This window comes from Aotus nancymaae, unplaced genomic scaffold, assembly GCF_030222135.1.
Source record: "Aotus nancymaae isolate 86718 unplaced genomic scaffold, 86718_ANA_hifiasm-v0.15.2.pri h1tg000051l, whole genome shotgun sequence".
Classification (NCBI taxonomy): domain Eukaryota; kingdom Metazoa; phylum Chordata; class Mammalia; order Primates; family Aotidae; genus Aotus; species Aotus nancymaae.
The window spans coordinates 751,271-774,983 of NW_026988465.1; the positions used below are offsets into that span (position 1 = coordinate 751,271).

Genomic DNA, 23,713 nt, shown 5'->3' on the forward strand with positions numbered 1-23,713 from the left:
CTGGGCAAACCTAAACAAGCAGTTCTTTTCCGCACAGTCTGCATCCACCGGTGTCACTCCCTGCTCCGAGACTGGGAAGGCCACACCCAGATACGCTCCTAAGCCTTGTGGGGTGGAACTTACCACAGCTGTAGCTACTTCTGCAGAAACTGCCCTTAGGCATATGAATCTTTGAAAGACAAAACATAAGTGAATCCGCCTGCGTGTATGTGTATACATGCGTACATGCACACATTCATACGCATATGTATACGCGTGCACGTTTTAGTTAACAGAAATCCTCGGGAGCTGGACGATTTTGGTTCCAAGGGATGTGAGTAACTATAAAGTCATGAGATTTGAGTTTCTTGTACGGCTCCTGCAGCTCTGAAAGCCCCTCTGAAGGGAGTCCGCCAGCACTGTGTTACATTCACCGGGTCTGTGGAGGTGCTGGGGTCGATTTGGCAATTTACAGGGAAGATTCAGAATGGGGGTGCCTTGGCCTCCAGGAGCTGTCTGCCTGTGCATCAGGGAGCAGGAATGCCACTCAGCCTTCTGTCACCTCTCTGCCCTCCTAGCCTGCTATGTCTTCGTGGAATAATCCCTTTCTGGGGAGCTTAAAAAAAAAAAAAAAGAAGACTTCTTGAATCAGAGGGGAACTAGGACTCTTCAAGACTGTCAAGGTCATGAGAAATAAGACCAAGCAGCTGTCAGACCAGGAGACTAAGGAGGGAGGAGGACGAGATGCAGTCCTGGGTGGCATCCCGGGGTGGGAGGAGTCCTCATGGAAAAATGGGAGGCACCAAATAAAGGCTGGAGTTTGGCGAATAGTAGTGTTCCAATGTCACTTTCTTAGTTCTGACAATAGTATCATGACAATATCAGATATTTGTAGTTGGGGAAGCAAGTGAGGGGTATATGGAGATTCTGTAGTATCTCAGCAGCTTTCCTGTCCATCTAAAATTATCCCTGAATAATACATTTATAAAATAAAAAAAAGTGGTGGGGAGGGGAGGCCTCTGTCTACCGAGGAAGGCTTCAGTGCTGGGAGGAGTGTTGTTGCCTCTGGAGGGACCCTCCTGCTCCCTCGGGGGCTGCGTCTCCAGGACCCCGGTCTTGTGCTTCTAAGGGCCACTCTGAACCCTGGATGACCCAAGTTCCGTCCTCCTCTTCCACGTCCTTCCTGCCATCCAGTGGCTGGAGGGTCACAAAGCTCCTTCATTACAGTTTGAAGAAAACATGTGTTGCTTAACTGTAGGGATTTAGGAACTTTTTATTCAAACACATTGTTTTTGAACTCAGTGCCACCAGCCAGGGCACAGAAAGAAGGAGAAACCTTTTTCTTGTCTAAGGGATATCATGCCTCCTGAATTGCCGGGACTTTCTTCCTTCCCATACAAGATTGAAGTCTGTGTTCAAGACAGCAGGGCTGGCATTTCAGCTGCCGGCCCATGGATCCTCTCAGCTCCCAAGGTCTCCTGACCATTATTTTTCCTCAGCAAAAATGGACTACTTTGACTACAGGAACAGTTTCTCTACGTAAAGAGCTTGAAAATATCATGGTTAACAGAAAACCTTGGATCCAATGATCTGAGTATCTCTGCTATTACAAAACTCATCAAAACCAACTGTAATAGCTACATTTTCTCACCATGGAAGACTTAAGAGAAGAAAATTTAAATGTCTATTAGCATATTCATGTAAGTTTACAGTTTTAAAAAAATACCCCAAAATGAACTCCTAATATGTTATTGTTTATGAAGTATGATGTTAAAGAAGCAAATACAGGCCGGGCATGGTGGTCACACCCGTAAACCCAGCACTTTGGGAGGCCGAGGCAGGCGGATCACGAAGTCAGGAGTTTGAGACCAGCCTGACCAACATGGTGAAACCTTGTCTCTACTAAAAATACAAAAATTACCCGGGTATGATGGTGTGCACCTATAATCCCAGCTACTCAGTAAGCCGAGGTAGGAGAATCACTTGAACCTGGGAGGTGAAGGTTGCAGTGAGCCAAGATCATGCCACTGCACTCTAGCCTGGGTGACAGAGCAAGACTCCATCTCTACAACAACAAGAAAGAAGCAAATACAATTGCATTATGACCTGAGCTTTTTAAATAAAATTAAACCTAGAACCCAGTATAAAAAATTGACTGTAGTCTGCAGAGGTAACTGCATTCTTCTAAGTGGAATTAGATTAACCTTTCCAGGGCTATTGATATGTTGTCAGGGTGTCCGTTACTCACATCACCAGCCTTGTTACTCACAACAACAACACGCAACTTCCACAGCATTAAGTCTATTCTTCTGGGCCCAAATCCACGAGCTCTATGTTATAGAATGTTTAGATGGCTCTAACACCCTCAGTGGTAGCTGAATCCAAGAGGCCTTTTTGTCTGTCCAGGTATCAGATGGACATCTAGAGACTTCTCTAAACTCCTCTTGCAAGGAAATGAACGGGCAACAGGGAGCCGAGCCAGGTTGTGTGACACTGGCCTCCAGGACATGCCGCTGTGAGCACCTGGCTCCCATGGTCCCCTTGAGACGAAGGAGGAGGACGTCACATCAGCCTGCTTGACTAGAGCCATCAGAAAATTTCCAACCAAAAACCATGTCAAGGCTACTGAATTGATGAGCCAGGAACGTCCAACTCCATCCTGCAGCCCCTGTGCTTCTGCATTTTCACGAGGTCGGGGCTGAGGTCTGGGTGCTGTGAGGGGCCTGATGAGCCTGGGCAGAAGCCCAGCTTCTGCACTTCTGGCTGGCTCCTTGGAAGACCTGCACTGTCCTTGCTCTGAGCCCATCCGCTCATCTGTGAAGGAGGATAAAGCACTTGAGGGCCAGATGGGAGAACTCGGCATGGCCTCTGGGAGCACTCAGGGAGCAAGTGTCCTCCCGCCCGCGCTCAGCGAAGCCAACATCTCCCAGCTTCTCTTCACCAACAGAGCACGGGAAAGGACGCCCTGCTGACCCTGCTGACCTGCTGGAAGGAGGGAGCGACCTCTCACATCTGGCCATCCGGTGTGAAAGTTAACAGGCTTCCCGAGGACAGCAGAGGAGGAGGAGGCAGTGGCTGCTCACCTAAGACGAGGTTCGGGAGGAGCAGGGAAAACACACACAGAGGAGAACTGGAATTCGCTTGTGTGGGGGTGTGAGATAAACTGGCTTTACTGTCATCTTAGTGGATGATGCTAGTGCATTAGGAGTGAAATTGGAAAAATATCAGTTATAGAGCTAGAAAGCAAGAAAATAAAAAAGGAGGGGGACAAGGAGCAGGAGGAGGAGAAAAAAAGAAGAGGAAGGGGAGGAAGGGAAGCTGCCACTTCTGCCACAAGGGTCATTAAAAATGCACACTGGGTGGTGCACCCCTGTAATCCCAGCACTTTGGGAGGCCGGGGTGGGCAGATCACGAGGACAAGAGATTGAGACCATCCTGGTCAACATGGTGAAACCCCCCGTCTCTACTAAAAATACAAAATTAGCTGGGTGTGGTGGCGCGTGGCTTTAGTCCCAGCTACTCGGGAGGCTGAGGCAAAAGAATTGCTTGAACCTGGCAGGCAGAGGCTGCAGTAAGCAGAGATCGCACCACTGCATTCCACCCTGGCAACAGAGGGAGACTACAGCTCAGAAAAAACAAACAAACAAACAAAACTGTACACTAAACGCTCCAAGGAGGCGGCCCTGAGCCTCACGCCCGTGTTGGGAAGTAGAAAAATCACCTGTCGCCTCTTCCACCAGCTCCTCTCCCTTCCGGGATGGATTTAGAATGAGTGCACTCGGCCACTGGAATAAATGTGCTTTGAAACAAGCGTAGATAAGCATCCATAGGAATCTTATCATGGAGTCACCTTAGACAGCACAATCTTCAACGTCTAGCCAAGCTTTCAACAACTGACCTGGCACCGTGACCTCTCTCATCTCTGTCCTTGTCTGCCCAGGCACGGGCTCCACCTCACCCGAGTCTAATGAGCGAGCCACAGTGGTCACCTGCGGAGCGGTGGGGAGCCAGGACCCCATGCAGCCTGCCTGAGGGCAGATGTCACTTTTATCACTTACTGGTGGTGTGACATGCGCAAGGTACCTAGCGTGGAACGTGGAGGTGGCCTGACACATCCACCCTCTTGTCATCCCAGGATCTGAACACATTGTTAAGACAGAGTGAGGCAGGTCAGGACAAAACCCAAGCTCTGTAATTGCTAAGGGCAGCGGGGAGCCCCACACTGGGCGAAGATGAGGATGCTCAGATCACAGACTCACCCATGCATCCTGGCCATGCTAGGCAGATTGGCTTCTCTGGTGTAAGGTGTGAGGCTGCCGGGAGAGGACTGACGCTGAGGATGGAGGATGCCTGCACCCTGCACGTTCCTCCCCACAAGGAGAGAAGACAGGAATGCATTTGTTCTCCCTCCCCTGGGGCTGGCCTGACGCTAGAGGGATCATGGAGTTCCTGTTCTCCAGCACTCAGCGTCTTTGTGCCTGTTCTGCTCCTGTCAGGTAGGGAGAACGGCTCCTTTCCCTCCTGAAGCTCAGATGCAGATGAGATGTGTGTGAAGCATTCCCCGCCAACCCACGCACCTGGCAGAGTCACTGTCCAGTGACTTTTTGCTAATCTTACTACCAGCTGAGCATTCTACATCAGAAAATCTGAAACCTGAAATGTTCCAAAATTGAGCACTGTTTGAGCACGCACATGATTCTCAAAGGAAATGCTCTTTGGAGCATTTAGATTTAGGATTTTTGGATTTGGAAAGCTCAACTAGTAAGTCTAATACAAATATCCCCAAATCCCAAAACATCTAATCCCCAAAACAATTCTGGTCCCAAGTGTTCTGGATGAGGGATGCTCAGCCTGCAGGACTGAAGGCACAGCCTTGTGTGTCGCACTCATTCTGGGTCTCGTTTTTGCATTAGGCTGCTGGCCACGTGGTCACATTGGAAATCAGTGGGCCTTTTGCTCCTGCTATAAATGTTCGAAGCCTCAGGATTATGAGATGGGAGCGCTGTCAGCACTTGGGACTGACACAGAGAATGATACCCAGGAACACACCCTCATATCTGAACTAACTCAGCAGCCAGGCCACTGAGAACATCCAATTTGCTAGACGATAAACCAAGGATAGCTTTACAAAAGAAAAGAAAGTAAGAAATCTGGGAACGTCAGGTTTCCCCCTGGCACAAATCCAAGGTTAGGGTGTACCGACAGGGCAAGGAGCAGCCCTGCTGGACCCCCACACATACCTCCAGCCAGGCGGAGACGTTCATCTACCCAGAGGCGATGCAACCTGCAATCCTAACCCTTCCTTCCTACAGGAGCCCTGGGTTTGTTTAGTCCATAAATATTCACGGCACGCCTGCTATGCGTCAGGCTTTCAGCTGGGCTGCTGCTGGGGGCGCAGAAGTGTCTGGCTCTACAGACAGGGGCCCTGCCTTGTCTGGCCTCGCAGCTCGGCAGGGGTGACAGGCACTAATAAGGAACCTTGCAATTATTCGTCATAGCTGGGATGAGGGGAAGCAGGGAGAAGGGCTGAAGCTATAACCGTGAATAACTGGAGGGCTGACTTGGTCTCTGAGGAGCTGGCCAAGGCAAGGGTGGGAGCTGAGAGGACAGAGAGTGTGCACGGGGAGGGCCCTGTGCAGAAGAAGATGCTAGAAGCCAAATGAAGGCCAGGGTGTGGGGCGCAGGGAGGCAGAGATCAGAGAGGGCCTCTACGGTGACCTGGGGGACCTGAGGTCTGCCTGAAAGGCACTGGGAAGCACTGGAGAGGCTTGAAGCCGGTGGTGATGTGATCAGATCATGTGTGACCTGGTGGCAGGGAGGATGGAACAAAGCCGGGAGCCCAGCCAGCCAGCCAGGGCGCAAGAGGGTGACAGACATGAGGCTTGGAGCGGGTGCTGGCTGCAGGATTAGACAGGGTCGTGGGAGGAAGATTCCGTGCAGAAAACCCAGACTGGGCGGAGGAAGCTGGAAGTGGCAGATGTCGCCTCTGAAGGCACGTTGCCTTCTCCCGGCACTCAGCAGCCCTGCCACTGGGGTGGCAGAGAGCAGAGGCCATTGTGAAGGGCTGCTGGGCGGAGCAAATGCCTGAGGACCGCTCCCCATGGAGGTGAAGGTGAAGCCTCTCTCCTCTTCGTTAAGTCCCACGTCACCAACTCCCTCTCACCCAGCCTCCTGCCTGGGACACTGAAATGGAAATAAGCACCAGCAAAACTCATAAGCAAAGAAATAAATTTTTAAAAAGGATTTAATACCACTTTCCAAATATAGGAGGGAAATGAATCAGTGTAATTAGGATTGAGAAAACAAGCTACTCCCAGACAATATTTTAACATGAAAGAAACGGACTGTGATGACTTAATTAGGGAAATACCACAAACAAATTGTACTGTAAGCCTAAGAGCATTAACCTGCTAACGAGTGAGGTCTGGGGAAGTCTGTGGAAGCCATGCGGACCATCCAAAACGAGCGAGGACGGCCCCGCCCCGCCGGAGAAACCTCGACTGAGTACTCACTGCTCCATGCAGGGAAGTTTGCACCTACCCGGAGCTCCCTCATGTTAGAGCAGCATGGCAAAGCCACCCCGCTGGACTCTGCGGGTCAAGTCCTAGCTCAACTGCTTAGTAGCTGTGTGATCTCTGGAAGCTACTTAGCCTCTCTGTGCTCCTGTCTCCTCATCAGCAAATGGGGCTAATTATAGTGCCTCTCTCATAGGCTGTCACGGAGAAATAATACACATAAAGCACTTAGGACTAAATATTAAATATGAGTTAACATTTGCAAATCCTTTAGAAAAGTAACTGACATGTAAGTGCCATGTGAGTGTCATCTTGTTTCTCGTCACTGTCCCTGTATAAGAAGGGACCATGGATGCACACACCTGCACTCAGCACTCTTCACGTCAACCAGACCTGGCTCACGGCCTTCTTCCGTCCAGCCAAGCAAAAGCTTCAAGCGTCCCTGGGTAGGCGCCACCCCGCCTAGCATGTGGTCCAGCCCGGCTCTCCTGACTCTCAGGTCACTGCACAAGTTGGGGCAGAGGATGACATCCTGGCTGAGCTATGGCAGCACCGAGGAGCTTCTAGTGACATAGTGTCCCCGATCTTCTGAACTGGGAGTCTAACGAGAGGCCCGTCCAGGTACCAAGACCTTCTCTGATTCAGGGTTCCCGTGCATCCCTTCCCATCGTAAATGGATACCTGCAGGGCACATTCTCCCACCTCACTCAGGCCTCTGCTCACCTGTGCCCTGGGAGCGAGGCTTCCGCAGCCACTCTGACTGCAGTCACTCCCTGCCACCTTCCATCCCTCAGTCCTCCTGACGTATGCACGCCTAACTTCCCTGTCTGTGCGCCCCACCTGCCTGCAAGCTCCGTGAGAGCAAGGCTTTGCCCATGTCTTCTCTGCTCTCGAACAGTGCCTGAAACACAGCAGGCATTTAGTAAACACCTGTTGGTTTAATGAATGAATCATCAGCACAAGCATTTCTGGTCATGGGAGAAAATGAGCATATTCTCTCTTGGACAACGGCCTGGAGGTTATTTTCCCAGGGAATTTTATAACAACAATCTACCCCAGGTCTTCGGTTAGGGCAGTGAGTCAGAGCTTGGGATGAGCCCTCTGGTGATTTTCAAAAGGAGCTCTGTATACCACTTGCATCAAAATCTCTTCTAGTGCTTATTCGAAATGCCAGGTTCTCAGGGCTTATCTCAAATCTACTAGGTCAGAATCTCTGGGTGCCACGAGAGGCCCAGGAATCTGGATTTTAACAACCTCCTGGTGATACGTGTGGATGTCCAGGTTGAGAACCCACCTAGCTGTGCTAACGCTCCCGACACACACGAATTCTATGGTTCTGAACAATTATCCAAAAACACTTCACCTTCCCTGTCTTCAGCTGCCCAACAAATAGGTCATGGCCAGGTAAAGACAATGGTGGCTCTCTGAAGATCATGCTTAGGAAAAGCGAGGTCATGAGGACCATCTATGCCCTGAGCCAGCGCTCTGGCAGTGTTTAAACCTGGCAGGCAGGCGGGCTATGGACCAGATAGCCAGATCTTCCCTTGAGCAGTGTATGTTGGGCTCATGGCACGCTTCTGGATTTAGGCAGGAGGTGAGGAGAACCACAGTGTGCTGGACTTGATCATGAAAGAAACCATCACCTAGAACGTGGAGAGAATGTCGAGGCTGCTAATTGCCCTCGTGCAGGCCAAAAGGTCACAGGAGAATTGCACAGCTGTTGGTGCCACAAAACCAGCCCAGGTGTCAGGGACCTGCCCCACGGAGCCTCTCCGAGCCTTGGCCAGCCTGTGGTGTGCTCACCTGGCATCACGCCCTTGATGTCGCTCTCAGGGCTCACGCAGTTCTTCTGTGTGAAGTGGAGGATCAGCCTCTTGGCAGACTCAAACTGCTGGGTAGCCATTAGCCACCGGAGGGACTCAGGGAATATCCTTTAAAGACACAAAGGGAATGGGTGAATGTCTTCCAATTCTGCACAGCACTGGGAAGCGTGGCTTAGGTGTGGCCCGGGAGCTTCCCAGGCAGGTCGTGGTCAGTCTCCAGACACGCATCAGCCCAGTCAGGGGAGATAAAACTGTGGACACTGAAACAGTCCCAATTTTCTTAACCAAAGTGTAAAAATCGAGACCTTAAAAATGCTTAACCAAAGTTAAAAACCACACGTTCTCACCTACATACGGAAGCTAAAAAAAAAGTGATTTCATAGAAGTAAAAAGTAGAACAGAGGACACTAGAGGCTGGAAGGGTGGGGGAAAGCTGGGGATAGAGAGAGGTTGGTGGAAGGATACAAAACTATAGCTAGGTAGGAGGAACAAGTTCAAGTGTTCCATGCCACCGTAGGATGACCATAGCTACTAATAATGTAGAGTTTTACATCACTAGGAGGAGGAAGTTAAACGTTCCCAACACAAAAAAGTGATATTTGAGATGATGTGCATGCTAATTACCCTGACCTGATGATTTTACATTACATGTATTGCACCATCACTGTGTACCCTATAAATATGCAGAATTACTATGTGTCAATTAAAAAATAAAAAATAATTTAAAAATATAACAGAGTAGCAAATAAGAACAACATTCTACCAGCAATGTCAAGAAATCAGTATATACCTTTCAAAGTAACCATGGATTTTTTTTTTTTTTTTGAGACAAAGTCTCACTCTGTCACCAGGCTGGAGTGCAGTGGCGCGATCTTGGCACACTGCAACCTCCGCCTTCTGGGTTAAAGCGATTCTTGTGCCTCAGCCTCCCAAGTAGCTAGGAATACAGGCCCACACTACCACACCCAGCTAATTTTTCTGTTTTTAGTAGAGATGGGGTTTCACCACGTTGGCCAGGATAGTCTTGATCTCCTCACCTCGTGATCCACCCGCCTCGGCCTCCCAAAGTGCTGGGATTAGAGGCGTGAGCCACCGTGCCCGGCTGTAACCATGGATGTCTAAAGCATGTAGAAACAATTCATGGAAGGCTGGTGATTTTTTTGTATTTTGTCACAATAAATAGTAATAGAACGATTTTACATTTAAAAAGTTACTTCCAAACGTGACCAACCTGCAGTTATTTTCAGTTTTGGAACACAAAAGCTTACTCTCCGGGGTTTTCCTTCAGAGCTATTTACATTTTGCTGCTACCTGCACATCACTTGTCCCTCAGACAGTGCCACAACACAGTGGTTTTGAGTTTTACTAAAGCAACAGAATCTATTTTTTTCTTTAAAGATGGAATCTTGTGATGAGCCCCAATACAAAAAAAAGCTAGTGTTTTATTATCAATTTTATAAATTTACACTTATGACAACACTTCCAAGCCACTCAAAGAGAACACCGTGACTGCACAGAGCAGGAGTTCTATCTCTGCAAAAGTCCAAGTCATCAAAGCCTGAGAGTGGATGTATGGGAGTGGGTGTGGCTATGGGCTAATAATACTTTATTGCAAAGCAGGAAGCTGACTCCTGACTGTTTGGGAGAGACAAAAAGTAGAAATCAAAGCTCAGGATGAGAGTCCTAGCCTCTTGTAGCCCTCAGCGTTCTAGGTATCACTCCACTTTATTTTAGTTAAATCCTATCAAGAAAGACAGGACTGATGCCGGTAAGAAGTTACTATAACTACCTAACACCTGCTTTGCAAGCTCGGGAGAGTTTTTAAATGACTCTAGCAGCCGGAAAAAGTATTAGCGGTGTTTCCCTCACGCCGGGCCAAGTTCATTATGTCGGAAACTAAACCCTAGCGTGATAGTAGCAAGAGAAAGGGCCTTTAGGGATGATCAAGTCATGAGAACAGGAGGCTGAAGAGAGGTGCCTTGTCCCTTCCCGCATGTGAAGACACATAGAAGCCTCCCTCTGTGAACAACACACGCTTGCCAGACACAGAATCTGCTGGTGCCTTAATCCCGGGCATCTCAGCCTCCAGAGCCGTGAGCAGTACGTTTCTGTTGTTTATAAAGCCTCCAGGCGAAGGTATGTTGTTGTAGCAGCAGGAAGAGACTGTGAGAAGTAGAAATTTTTTTTTCCAAGTCACATCACTATTGATATCTAATAACTACTGCGTCCTTACCTATTTGAAAAAAGTCCAAATTTCTATTTGTTTGTAACTGTGCTTTAAATAAACAGCTGGTTCCCGCTGAATTTAGCGGTACCTTTGGGATGGTCTGATCTCACTCACTCTGGGAGACACGAGAAACTTCTTGAAGAGCTAAAAGCTGTCCTGATGAGCAGGTGTGTGGAATGCAGGAGGGCTTTGTGGCAGGGACAGGGGCTCTCCAGTCATCTCACATGGAAGTCCCAAATGCTAATGTAGGCATTGATTTTTTTAAAAATAATCAAAGTTAATGTTTGTTTTACTGGCCTCTAGCTATAACAAATTAATTGTGAATAACATAATCCAAGCAAATAGAAACACTCAGATACATGACATTCATATTATATAGTATTCACATTTTGCTGTATTTTAAAAATCAGATCTTTTCTTTATAATAAAATAACCGAACACAAATGCTAACCCCCTGTAGTTTAAGTTCTGATCTATAGTATTTCCATCTTTCTGATGCATTTGGGTTTAGTATCTTTTTCTGATTTCTCAGGACAGACATAGAGGTCATTATTATTAATTTTTCTCATATATATTTAAGACTTTGAAATTTCATCTAAGTATTATCACTTGAGATGCATTTGTGATTTGATTCTAAATATTTTGTGATTTCCAAAATTTTTGTTTATCTAAGAAACAATATATGAATAGATATAAATATGTTAAGATGACAGCACAAGTGATTTTGCAGATGGACTCTACAGTTTTAAAATATGACATACAACATGGAAATTTGTGTCCTTTCAAGATAATTAAAATTTATTTATATCAAATGCTTATGGAACTAACTCCATGGCAGGAAATGGATTTTGAAAATCAAGACCATAAATGAAGAACAAGGCCCAGATGATACAGCAGAGGAGGAGCTGTAGCCATGCCTTCCAACCCCTAGGGCCAGACCCCAAGGGCCACTGCCCAGGGCTGAGGGCACAGGTGGAGTGAACAAGCGGGGAAGAGCCTCCACAGGAGGACGTAACTTTTTCATTGCCCCCAGCAATCTCAAGTCCTCTTCCTTGATGTATCCTGAATTGTTACCTAAAGGGCAGGGAGAACCGTAGAGATGTGCTCACTATACAGTTTTGAAGCCAAGATGGGAGGTGAGTGACAGCTCAGGGAAAATCCAAACTGAGGCCTATCTGAGTATGGACATTTGAGTGGTGTCATTTTGCCTTCAAGATAAAGCCCTTGTCAAAGGAGTTAGGAAGAATTCCTTTTGTTTCATTTTTCTTTTGGAATAGTTTGAAAAGAGTTGGTATTAAATTTTTAAAGGAATTCAGCAGTGAAGCCCTCTGGTCCTGGATTTTTGTTTTTTGGAAGACTTTTTATTACTAATTCTATCTCATTATTGGTTATTGGTCTGTTCAGCCTTTCTGTTTCTTCTTGGTTCAATCATGATAGGCTGTGTGTGTCAGGAATTTATCCATTTCCTTTAGGTTTCTGAATTTATTGGCGTATAGGTATTCATAGCAGTCTCTGATGACTCTTTGTATTTCTGTGGTATCTTTCGTGATGTCTTTTTTTTTGCTGTTGTTTCTGATTTTATTTGGGTCTTCTGTTTTTCTTAGTCTACCTAATGGTTTATGAATTTTAAAAATCTTTCCAAAAAAAGCAACTTTTTGTTTCATCGATCTTCTCTATGGTCTTGCTAGTCTCAATTTCGTTAATGCCTGCTCTGATCTTTATCATCTCTTCCCTTCTACTACTTTTGAGATTAGCTTGTTCTTGCTTTTCTAGTACCTTGAGATACATCACTGGGTTGTTTATATGAAATCTCTCTAGTTTTTTGGTGTAGGCATTTGTTGCTATAAACCTGCCTGTTAATGCTGCTTTTGCTGTGTCTCATAGGTTTTAGTATACTGTGTTTTTATTTTCATTTGTATCAATAAATTTTTTAGTTTCCTTCTTAAATTCTTCCTTCACTTATTGGTTGTTCATCAGTATGTCGTTCAGTTTCCATGCATTTGTACAGTTTTGAATGTTCTTCTTGTTCTCTGATTTCTTGTTTTATTCCATTATGGTCAGATAGGCTACTTGGTATGATTTTGATTTTTAAAAATTTTTTGAGACTTGGTTTGTGTTGTAACATATAGCTTAATCCTGGAGAAACTAAAACCTTCTGCATAGCAAAAGAAACAATCAACAGACTGAAAAGACAACCTACGGAATGAGAGAAAATAGGTGCAAACTATTCATCTGACAGCGGATTAATATCTAGAATATACAAGGAATTCAAACACCTCAAAAGCAAAAAAAGAAATCTGATTTTAAAAATGGACAAAGAATCTAAATAGACATTTCTCAAAAGGCACAAATGGCCCACAAATGTATATAAAAAATGCTCAACATCACTAATCATCAGGGGAATGCAAATCAAAACCACAATGAGGTATTGACTCACCCCAGTTAGGATGGCTATTATCAAAAAGATGAAAAAAAAAATGCTGGCAAGGATGTGGAGAAAGGGAACTCTTATATGATGTTGGTAGGAATGTAAACTAGTACAGTCACTATGGAGAACAGTAGAGAGGTTCCTCAAAAAACTACCAACAGAACTACCACATGACCCAGCAATCCCACTACTGGCATTCATCCACAGGAAAGGAAATCAGTCAAAGACACATGGGCACCCTGAGTTTATCACAGCATGATCTGCAACAGCTAAGATGTGAAATCGACCTAGGTGTTCAACACAGATGACTGGAAAAAGGAAATGTGGTATATATACACAATGGAATACTATTCAGCTGTAAAGAAGAATGGAATCCTGTCATTTGTGGCATCATGGATGGAACTGAAAGACATTATGTTAAGTGAAATAAACCAGGTACAGAAAGTTCTCACTCATGTGGAAGCTTAAACAAAGGTAATCTCATAGAAGTGAAAAGTAGAACAGAAGATATTAGAGGCTAGGAAGGGTAGGGAGAAGGGAGGAATACGGAGAGATTGGTTAAAGGATACAAAATTACAAGAGATAGGAGGGATATGTTTTAGTGTTCTATACCTCTGTAGGATAACTATAATAATATATCATATAGTTTCAAATATCTAATGTTCCCAACACAAAGACATGATGAACGTTGGAGAGGGTGGATATGCTGCATGCTGTGATGTGACCACTATACATTTAATGTAGCACAACTATGTACCCCATAAATATGGACAATTATGATGTGTCAATTTAACAGATGCCATTACAAAGATACAAGCCTGCATTGTGGATACCAGGCAGACACTGAAGTTACTGGAATTCCATCAGTCCAGGCATTGAGTCCCAGGGAGGATTCAATTCTGCTGATTCCGTTTCTTATCTGGGCCCACAGAGCCCTTGCCCTTCAGGAGAAAAGTCTCTCCTTGTCCCAGACTTCAAAGCCACAGGCATAGATCAGAGCCTGGGGCAGGAGGGCGTGTGTGCAGCCCAGCGGTGCCAGGGCAGACAGGCCTTTGGGATTCTGCCTGCTCCTCAGTGACCACGCACTCGTCTCTGTCATCTGCAAATTGGGTCTAAAGACAACACAGTTTGGATACCTAAAAACTGACAACAGCGAATCAATGTCTTTATGAGAAGTGACGATGAGCAAGTGCCCTTCTAGAGAGACTCTGAGAATTGCAAAGCTCATGGAAAAGATTTCAAGGATAGTATTGTTCACACAGGCAGCGTGTGACCTTAGGATTTAAGAAGTGGGTATGGGCCTCTTTGGGAGCCCAAGTTTTCAATGGGTCTTCAGATTGCTTTTTCTAATACGTACCAAACATTGTCATCTCAAATGGATGTGTAGTGACAAATCCATTGAGCGAGTTGGATGGAAGCCTGCATGGTGTGGGTTACAGTGGGGGCATTCCTAGGCAGGTGGTCCAGGGACTGGTGAGGGGAGGCTCTGCAAAGTCCAGGCTCTGCTTGGGCTGTCTTGGAAGGTGAGCGGCAGCAGGGCAGGCCCTGCATCCCCTCATACTGCTGGAGGTGTGTGGGGCAGGACCCAGAGGTAAGGCATGGGGTGTGGGACGGTGCACTTGTTGTGTTCAGAGAGCAGCAAGCTGATAAACTTGAATGCTGGGAACAAGGTGAGAAGAGGCGAGGAGAGGAGAGGGACTCAGGGCTCAGGTAGCGGAATATCCTGAGCCTTATGGGCTCTGATGAGCAGCAGCCACGGGACTGGCGTGGAACGAAGTAAAGACAGCGCTCCCCAGGAGATCTGGGCATGAGATGAGGGCCAGGCTCCCCTTAGCCACACTACTGTCTCCACGGGCAGGCAGCCCTGCCAATAACCTTCCCCACGATGGGATTTACGACCAACAGGCATGGTTCCACCAGCTTCCCCCGAGTCTAAAGCTTTCCAGTTCATTACGTAGTGGCACTATGATTACTCCCGTTTTAAAGTTGGCAAAATTCAGGCAAAGAGAGTTCAAGTACGTTGCCTAGGATTCCACAGCTATTCAGTGGCAGAGCTGGGATCCGAACCTAGGCAGTCTGATGAGAGAGCGCATACCCTTAACCTCTGTGGACACAGCACAGCAGCAAATCCATATTGCCTGGATGGCACTCCAGTGACTGAAGTTGGGAAGTACTGCTCCAGAAAGCATTCCTCCTCTGGCGTTCCGAACGCCACCATCCCAAAGAGAGAGCGGGTAGGGAATACTTCAGTTTTATGATGCACTCCACGAATTTAAATTTGCTGCAAAATCATAAAGAACTCATTGGTCTGTCAGCCTCTGAGCAAGCCCAGGGATGGTTGTTTTAGTTTGCACAATGTGCAGTGTAGTTGTATTATGGGAACTTAATGAAATCTCTGCTGACAAGTACATAATGTAATAATGCCATGCAAATTAAAAAGCCAGGAAAAGGCCCAGGACTTGGGAGAAACAGAGCTGAGCCTCAGGGAAATGGATCATTTTCAACAAAAAATCAGGAAGCATGGTGAGTAGCTGGAGCCACATCTGCCTGGTGCATCCTCACGTGCAGACGGCCAGAGAATGACCTTGAGGATGACTTCTGCAGGCATGGAAACCACAGCAGCTTCCCTGGGAGAAAGCCTTGAAGTTGGCTCTCAGCGTGGCTGTGGCCAGGATGGCAGTGCAGGAGGAGAGGTGCAAGCTGGAGGAGTCCCACTATCTTAGTCTGTTTGAGTTGCTATAAAGGAACATTGGAGGCTCTGGAGGGTGTGCCATTTATAAAGAAAAGAGGACTAGCCCGACCAAGATGGAGAAACCCTATCTCTACTAAAAATACAAAAAATTAGCCAGGCATGGTGGTGCATGACTATAATCCCAGCTACTAGGGAGGCTGAGGCAGGAGAATTACTTGAACCCAGGAGGCAGAGGTTGCAGTGAGCTGAGATCGTGCCACTGCGCTCCAGCTTGGGCGACAAGAGTGAGACTCCATTTCAAAAAAAAAGAAAAGAGGTTTATTTGGCTCACAGTTCTGCAGGCTGTAAAGGAAGCATGGCACCAACATCTGCTCTGCTTTTGGTGAGGCCTCAGGAAGCTTTTACTCATGGTGGAGGACAAGGGGAGCTGGCATGTCATGGGGTGAGAATGGGAGCAAGAGAGGGGGAGTTGCCAGGCTCTTTCAAACAACCAGTCCTTGAATGGCCTAATAGAGAGAGCTCGCTCATTACTGTGGGGAGGGCAGCAAGTCACCACGAGGGGGATCCACCCCCATGACCCAAACACCTTCCACCAGGCCCCACCTCCAACACTTGGGGGCACATTTCAACATGTGATTTGGAGGGGACTCATATACAAACTCTATCACAGGGAAGGGAAAAAGAAGTTGGTTCATGCAGCAAAGGGCTTCCTTGAAGCCGCAGGAGTAGAACAGAAGTTTCTAAAGCTGTAAGTGTTTAATTCTTTACTTTGTGGTGGTACTATCCTTATCCCTACTTTACAGATGGGAAAACTCAGGCAAAAAATGTTCAAATACATTTCCCAGGATTACACAGCTGTTCAACAGTAGAGCTGGGATTTAAACCGACAGCCTGACTGGAGAGACTGTCAGGCTGGGAAGACCTAGAGGAGCCCAGCCTTCACACCTAACAAGTGATCACTCTAAGCTGGCCGGCTCACTGATCCCCAGGGCTTGGGAAGGACGTGGGCAGAACTAAAAGTCTCCACTCACCCTCTAAGCCCTAAACCCCATGTGGGGAGCAAGAGGCAGAGAAGGACAGAGAGCCCTGCAGAGGTTACTCAGATACAGAGTGGATAGTATTTTTCTCTTTGCTTCTAAAGAGCCATTCAGGACAAGGATGCTGTCTAGAGCAGAATGTTCAAGCCGAGGTCACCCAGGACCAGGAAGGAGCAGGCAGAGATGCTGCTGGGCTGTGTGTGTCTGCAATCTCTCAGTGGTAGTGAAAGGCAGATAGCTGCCTTCCCACCAAGCAGGTGCCAGCATCCCCAGCGTGGGGTGGATACAGCAATGGAGGGGCACAAGGATTCCTCCTCTAGGGTGAGTAGGATGCTTGCTAACTTGGAGGATCTCACAGTAGATGTTTGCTGATGGACCGTGAACATGCTGAGCAGATGGCACACAGCAGCGCTACGCCACACACAGGCGGCACTTGGTTACTGACGAGGTGAGGGTGGGCATAAAACCTGTGTTCTCGGCAGCACGTCCAGGCAGCTGTCCTCACTGGCTCCGGGTCTCAGCTCGTCTTGACACTCTGATCCCCCACATTCCGGTAGAACTTGGGGACTGTGGAGAGGGCTGTTTCCTCCTGATGACATGTTTACTGGACCTCTTGTCTGAAGGCGAATGACAGATTGGACCCAAGCCCTTTTCAAAAACCCCTTTGGGATGGTTAGAAGGTCCACAATCTTCATTCATGATTCCAGAACCCCTCAAGTATTTTGGCCATGATACCTGAACTGGCCTGAACTCAATGCAGGCAGAACCCAACTGGGATACCAGTGCCTTGAGCCTTCAGTCTTCTTTCCTCATGGAGCCCCGCTGACGTTCCACTGCAGGGTATTTGTATGCTGGACGACAGACTAGGACCAGACCTTACTGGCGTCCAGTATGGCACGGATCTCGGATCAGTGAGAGCTGCGCAGGAACCACACCACGGTGCGTGCTGAGCACCTGCTGGCACAGCCCCCTCATGACACTGCCCACAGCAGTCGGAAGCAGTAACCGTCTGTGAGTTACAGTGGAGGACGCTGGAGTCAAGAGTTTGGCTATGGAATTAATTAAGCAAATCACAGATAAACCCATTCGCTACTTAAAAACTAAAAATTTACAGACTCCATCAACAGATGAATGGATAAAATGTGGTCCATCTGTACAACGGAATATGATCTGGCCTTGAACGGAAAGGATCTGATGCCTGTTATGGCCTAATACGGGCGAACCTGGAGGACACTGTGCTCTGCAATAAACCGGTTGCAGAGAGATGGACACCGTGAGGTTCTACTCACATCAGGCACTAGAGGAGTCCAACTCGTAGAAGGTGGAGCGGGGGCTGCCAGGACCTGGGACCGGGGAATGGGGAGCTAGTGTTTAATGGGCAAGCGATTCTGTTTGGGAAGATGAAAAAGTTCTAGAAATGGACGGTGGAGATGGTGGCACAACATTGTGGATGTGGTCACTGAGTTGTGGATGTGGTCACTGAGTTGTACACTTAAAAATGGTTAAAGTGGAAAATTTCATGTTATGTGTATTTTACCACAATTAAAAGAAAATATTACAGAGAAGAAAGCCCACCTCCCCCGATACCACTCACCCCAATCCCAGTGCCTGGCACTCACCTTCCCATTCTCCATAGCTAAGCCCTCTCCAGCTGGGCACGTGTCCTTCTAAATTGTATTTAGGGCTTCGACTCGCACCTGCATCTCCAGGTGCCTCCTCCACTATGACACACTGCCCCCACATCTCAGTGAAAAATGCCAGTCTCACTCTAAAAATGCCCTTCCTTCCAGACTGGCACACGTTTGCCCACCTGGTGCCCAGAGAAAGTTCTCCCAGGTGTGCACAGTGGCTCATCTCCTGAGGTCTTGAATACAAGCACATTAATTCCTACTTGTGAGGAGAGGTCTCTATCTAACGTGAATCATGCCATTTTCCAGCATGTACTTGGGACATAAAACCTAACATAAAACCACAGCTTGGGCTGGGTGCAGTGGCTCACGGCTGTAATCCCAGTACTTTTGGGAGGCCAAGGCGAGCGAATCACGAGGTCAGGAGTTCGACACCAGCCTGACCAACGTGGTAAAACCCTGTCTCTACTGAAAATAGAAAAATTAGCCAGGTATGGTGGCGTGGGCCTGTAATCCCAGCTACTCAGGAGGCTGAGACAGGAGAATCACTTGAACATGGAAGGCGGAGGTTGCAGTGAGCCGAGATTATGCCACTGCCCTCCAGCCTGGGCCACAGAGCGAGACTCTGTCTCAAAACAAAAAACAAACAAACAAAAAAACCACAATGTGGATCGGTGGGTCCCTTACCCCATGGCTTCAATTAATCTAAAAAGAGCCAAAGATCAGGCACTTTGGGAGGCTGTGGCGGGGCAGGAGTTCGAGACCAGCCTATCTAACATGGTAAAACCCCGTCTTTACTAAAAATACAAAAATTAGCCAGACATGGTGGCGGCCACCTGTAATCCCCGCAACTCAGGAGGTTGAGGCAGGAGAATTGCTTGAACCCAGGAGGCAGAAGTTGCAGTGGACCAGGTCGTGCCACTGGACTCCAGCCTGGGCCACAGAGTGAGACCCTGTCTCAAAATGAAAATAAAGAGAAAAATGAAAAGAGCTAAGAATCAGAAATTAAGTAAAAAGGGTCTTTGACTGAATGCAGAAGTTACTTAGTCCACTCACTGAAAACACAGACTTGCTTTACAGAGGAGTGCCCAGGGTCTTCACTCAGACAACAGAATCCTTGGTGAGAAAGCCCCAGGCCATAAGCGCTGGGAAGAGGCCTCCAAGCAGAGTGGCACCTGTCCGTCATAAGGACTGCGGGCTGACAAGCAGGTGGCAGGAGGCAGCAGGCCAACTGCACACAGGTATCCAGCCACCAAGGGGGTACAGAAGCTTCATACACAGATGCTTCTGAAGGGTCACACCACTGTCACACAGAAGTACCTGCTGCCACAGGGATGGCTCTCCAATTGCTCACGAGGGACAGGCAATGTTACAAAATGGAGCTATAGTCAGAAGGAGGTCTCCGGGTCACACTTAACCCAGCCCCTCACTGCCTGGCAGATGACTGGCACCTGGCCAAGCCAGTGCCCTGCCCAGGGCTTCCTGAATGGCAGAGGCAGGCCTGGAACCCGAGACTGAAGGCCCCTAGACCAGTAGAGTTTTCTCTACATCACACCATGAATGCAGTATTGCTTATACAGTAGGAAAAATGTATTCTACAAAGGGTCTCACCCAAATTAGCTACGCGAAAGCGCTGGTTCTTAGAGACTTATATGGAAAATGTGTTTATGTGGAGCTTTTCCCCAATGGCATCACGTACACGATGTTACTGTATCAAGGCAGGGAAATTTCTCTGTGTTTTCTTAATAGCACCACATCGTCACTTCTCAAAGCTGAGTGTGAGGGCGCAGTTGAAGTCGGAGTGCCCTGTCTCCTGGGGCACCCGGCACAGCGCAGGTAATTTATGATTTAACAGCAGTGTGTTGCTTGTGGTCCGCATTCCCACCTCTGCCCTCTTTCTCGGAGTGGAGATTTGGCTACGTTTCAAGCCCGTCTGATTTCGTTTCACGGATCTGTTCTACATCCCTGTAACCTGCATAATCGCTCAGTAGGATCTGTAATTAAAGCTCACTACTGTGAAACACTATGAGGTTGATCATTTTTCCTTGACGTCTAAAAATAAAACAAATTATTCCTCTATCCAGTTGGAGTCTCTGACATAGACAAGTATACTACGTCGGCTGCCTTCTTGCCAATTCACTTAACACCCGCTCTGATGAAATGCCAGCTTGGCGATTCTCTGTATAAGATGCCCGTCTATCCCCATTAACATACTGTACTAGCACATTTACTCATAAGGAAAATACAGGAAGGAAATAAGATGAACTGCCCACGCTTATTAATTTTAGCCTCAAGTCATTCCTTTATTTGTTTTTCAAAATATTTAGTTTTAGGGCGATACCTGTGCAGACAGGTGTGTCTTCCTGTCTGTGGTTCCACGTGACGCCATTCACGGGATAAACATGTACTGGACACCATCCACCTGCTGTGGACGAGCTGGCCCTGGAGACGAAACACAGTGTCTGGGCCCCAAGGAGCTCACTGTCTAGTTGGGGCAAAAACGTGTAAATTAATAAATGCCTAATAAAGGAGGAGCTTCTATCAAATAGGCCTTCCCATCAGAGTGGGGGACACAGAGCAGGGACCAGGGGAGGGAGGAGAATCTCAAAAGGCATCATGGAGATGAGATTTCCCTGAATGTGACGTGAGAAGGGCTGTCGGCTGCAGCGAGGGTGCCTCTGATCTCAACGGGTGATTCCAGCCGCTGACACTTTGGGCTGTTGTCAAGCATCAGAGTGTTATAAGATTCTGAAGAATTCTAAAAAAGTAATAAATTAAATGCTAAAGTTGAATTAAGTACCAGTTTGGGGAGTATCTTTAGTTTCTGGTTCAAAACTTTTGCAAAAAATATAAGCTTGGATTCTGTACATAATCTTCCACTTGGATTTTTTAAACGTTAGTTCTGTTTCGTATAAAACAATGAGGTGGCTTTCATTAAATGTCAGAATTTAGAGAGAAGGGATGAGAATCAGGAAATCGAATAAAGATAGGCTCTGAGGATGGTTAGACCCCAAGGTTTTCCTAAGGCAAACGAATTCTTTGAAAATCTCTCGGGAGAAAAAGTGTTTTTATAATTTAAATGACGATCCTGCTAATTTATCTGTTACAAAAGCTTGGAATCCTGTGTCTCTTTTGTCTTTCAAAGTGATATACACTGAGGCTCCCAAGTTCTGTCCTAGAAAAATCCTGGTGGGAATCTCCTGGGAGCCCTGGGTTTGTGTGCCAATTTTGTAGCCTTGGGCAAGTCGCCGTATTCCTCAGCCCTCAGTTTCCCCACATCTGTAGACTGGGGGGATGGAGGGCTAATGCTTGCTGTCGCCTCCTGCTGGAAGGTGAGGAAGACGCCACTCCTGGCAACACATTCAATAAACGCACTCCTGCCGCTTTAGGCTTTTGCCAGACCAAATGAAGTCAGTGCCTAAAATGCCTTTGGAGTCAGACCTTTCATGATTAACCACCTCTGAATGTATAACAATCAGCATACATTTAAAACATGCCTCAATTCATATTATAAGCGGATGAATACTTACAGTCCAGTTACAGATTTACCTACAATCTGTAACCTTCAATGTAGCTGAGTTAACTTTCTCCCTCCATCTGCACCTTTCACTCATTTATCCTTAGAAGCAGTTATCAGGCTGCAGAAAATATAAGGCACACAGAACCTTCAAAATATAATGTGGTAGGGGGATTCATTTGGCATTTTCACAAACGGTTCTTTAAAAGTTTGATGCTGTAAAACCATGTGAGGAGGTAAGTGGGCAGACGAATAAGGGGACTCTTGCTTCTGCTTCTATGCAGAATTTTATCGACAACTATGTTAGCAGCCTCACCTCCCAGTGAAACGAGTCACGACACCTTAGGCAATTCTGATGGCCAAGGGAAGCTGTCCCGATCGCACTCAGGACTGCCACTCTTTAGGTACTGGCCATGTGCTCTGCCAGAGGCCCTAGGGCCAAGCAGATGGGTGGCTGGGTCCCTGCTGCCCTCACTCCAGCGTATCAACACCCTAGCAACTGGCCCTGGACACCTGTCACCAGAGGCCTACCCACTTGGCCTCTGTCAGTTGCTAAAAGCCCAGCCCCACCACCCCACAAAGCGCACGCACATGCACATCTGTACCTGTGCACACATGTACACGCAGACGCACGCTGGCTGCACTCTGCCTGTTTCAAAGCTGCAGTGCATCTCAAGCTGGCCTGGAGCGACCCCAGCTTCCCAGCGGGAGCCGAGTGGTGAGATGGACTCTTGGGGCACATCTTAGCATGGGACAGGAAGGACGAAGGCTGGCACTGGGGACAGCAACACTGGCCTCCAGAGCAGAGGCTGGATGTTCCCTTTCCCTCCGCAGGAGTCTCTCACTTCTACTTGTGGGCATTTGTGTTAACGCAGGGGTTCCTATCGTCTTACACAATCTCTGAGGAGTGTAGCCTGAGGGCTCCCTAAAATTCCATGCCATCAGCAAATCCCAAAATACCAACTTACAGAAAGCATTCCAATCTCACTTTTAATTGCTCCATTTTCCTGATTGAATATGGGATACCATTTTATTTCCACATCTGCCTTTTGTCAGTATTACCTAATCTTTCTCCCATCTAGATAGTTTATAGGCAAACAAGATTTGACCCAAAATTTTTTTTGATGTTTCCTGTCAATCTCTCAAATTGATTATCGGATAACTTGTGAAAATAATTATTGCCTATTGACTCAAGCTCCCAGAGACGGCATGGTTTTCATGACTCAGCTCTTCCATTTTCCTTGGAGGACAGCATTTTCCTGCATGGTTTAACTGTTGCCGTAACTGAATTCAGTTTCCCTCCTCTCATGCAGGGATCCCACAGCACTGACTCTTTCTGTAAAAAGTCTCTGTATAATGCAGAATTTTGCCCCTTTTAAAAAATAAAACTGTTTTTGACAGAGGTGTTGTGTCTGTCAAGTGTGTTTGGGCGAGAAAAAAAGGCTGATACCTGCTGCATTATGTATGTATAAAAATTCTTAAAGCGTCTTTTAAAAGTAATTTCAGACCAGCAGCAATGGCTCACACCTGTAATCCCAGAACTTTGGGAGGCCGAGGTGGGTGGATGACGAGGTCAGGAGATCGAGACCATCCTGGCTAACATGGTGAAACCTCATCTCTACTAAAAATACAAAACATCAGCCTGGCATGGTGGCAGGCGCCTCTAGTCCTGGCTACTTGGGGAGCTGGGGCAGGAGATTCGCTTGAACTCAGGAGGCGGAGGTTGCAGTGAGTGGAAATTGTGCCACTGTACACTCCAGCCTGGAGACAGAGAAAGACTCTGTCTCAAAAAAAAAAAAAAAAAGTCATTTCAACAATGAAAAGAAGCAAAATTAATTATCAACTTAACACATTTTTATTGAGCCCC

The 23,713-nt window shown here is 47.1% G+C and overlaps 1 protein-coding gene across 2 annotated transcripts in view; it reads right to left on the bottom strand.

The window, feature by feature from the left end:
• The window catches only part of SLC22A23 (solute carrier family 22 member 23), a 188,595-nt gene that overhangs the window by 18,268 nt on the left and 146,614 nt on the right, over positions 1–23,713 (bottom strand). For both annotated transcript variants that reach the window (XM_012440281.3, XM_064362940.1), the window contains exon 5: positions 8,298–8,425. In XM_012440281.3, coding sequence (XP_012295704.3) covers positions 8,298–8,425 — 128 coding nt within the window. The remainder of the gene's footprint in view (positions 1–8,297; positions 8,426–23,713) is intronic.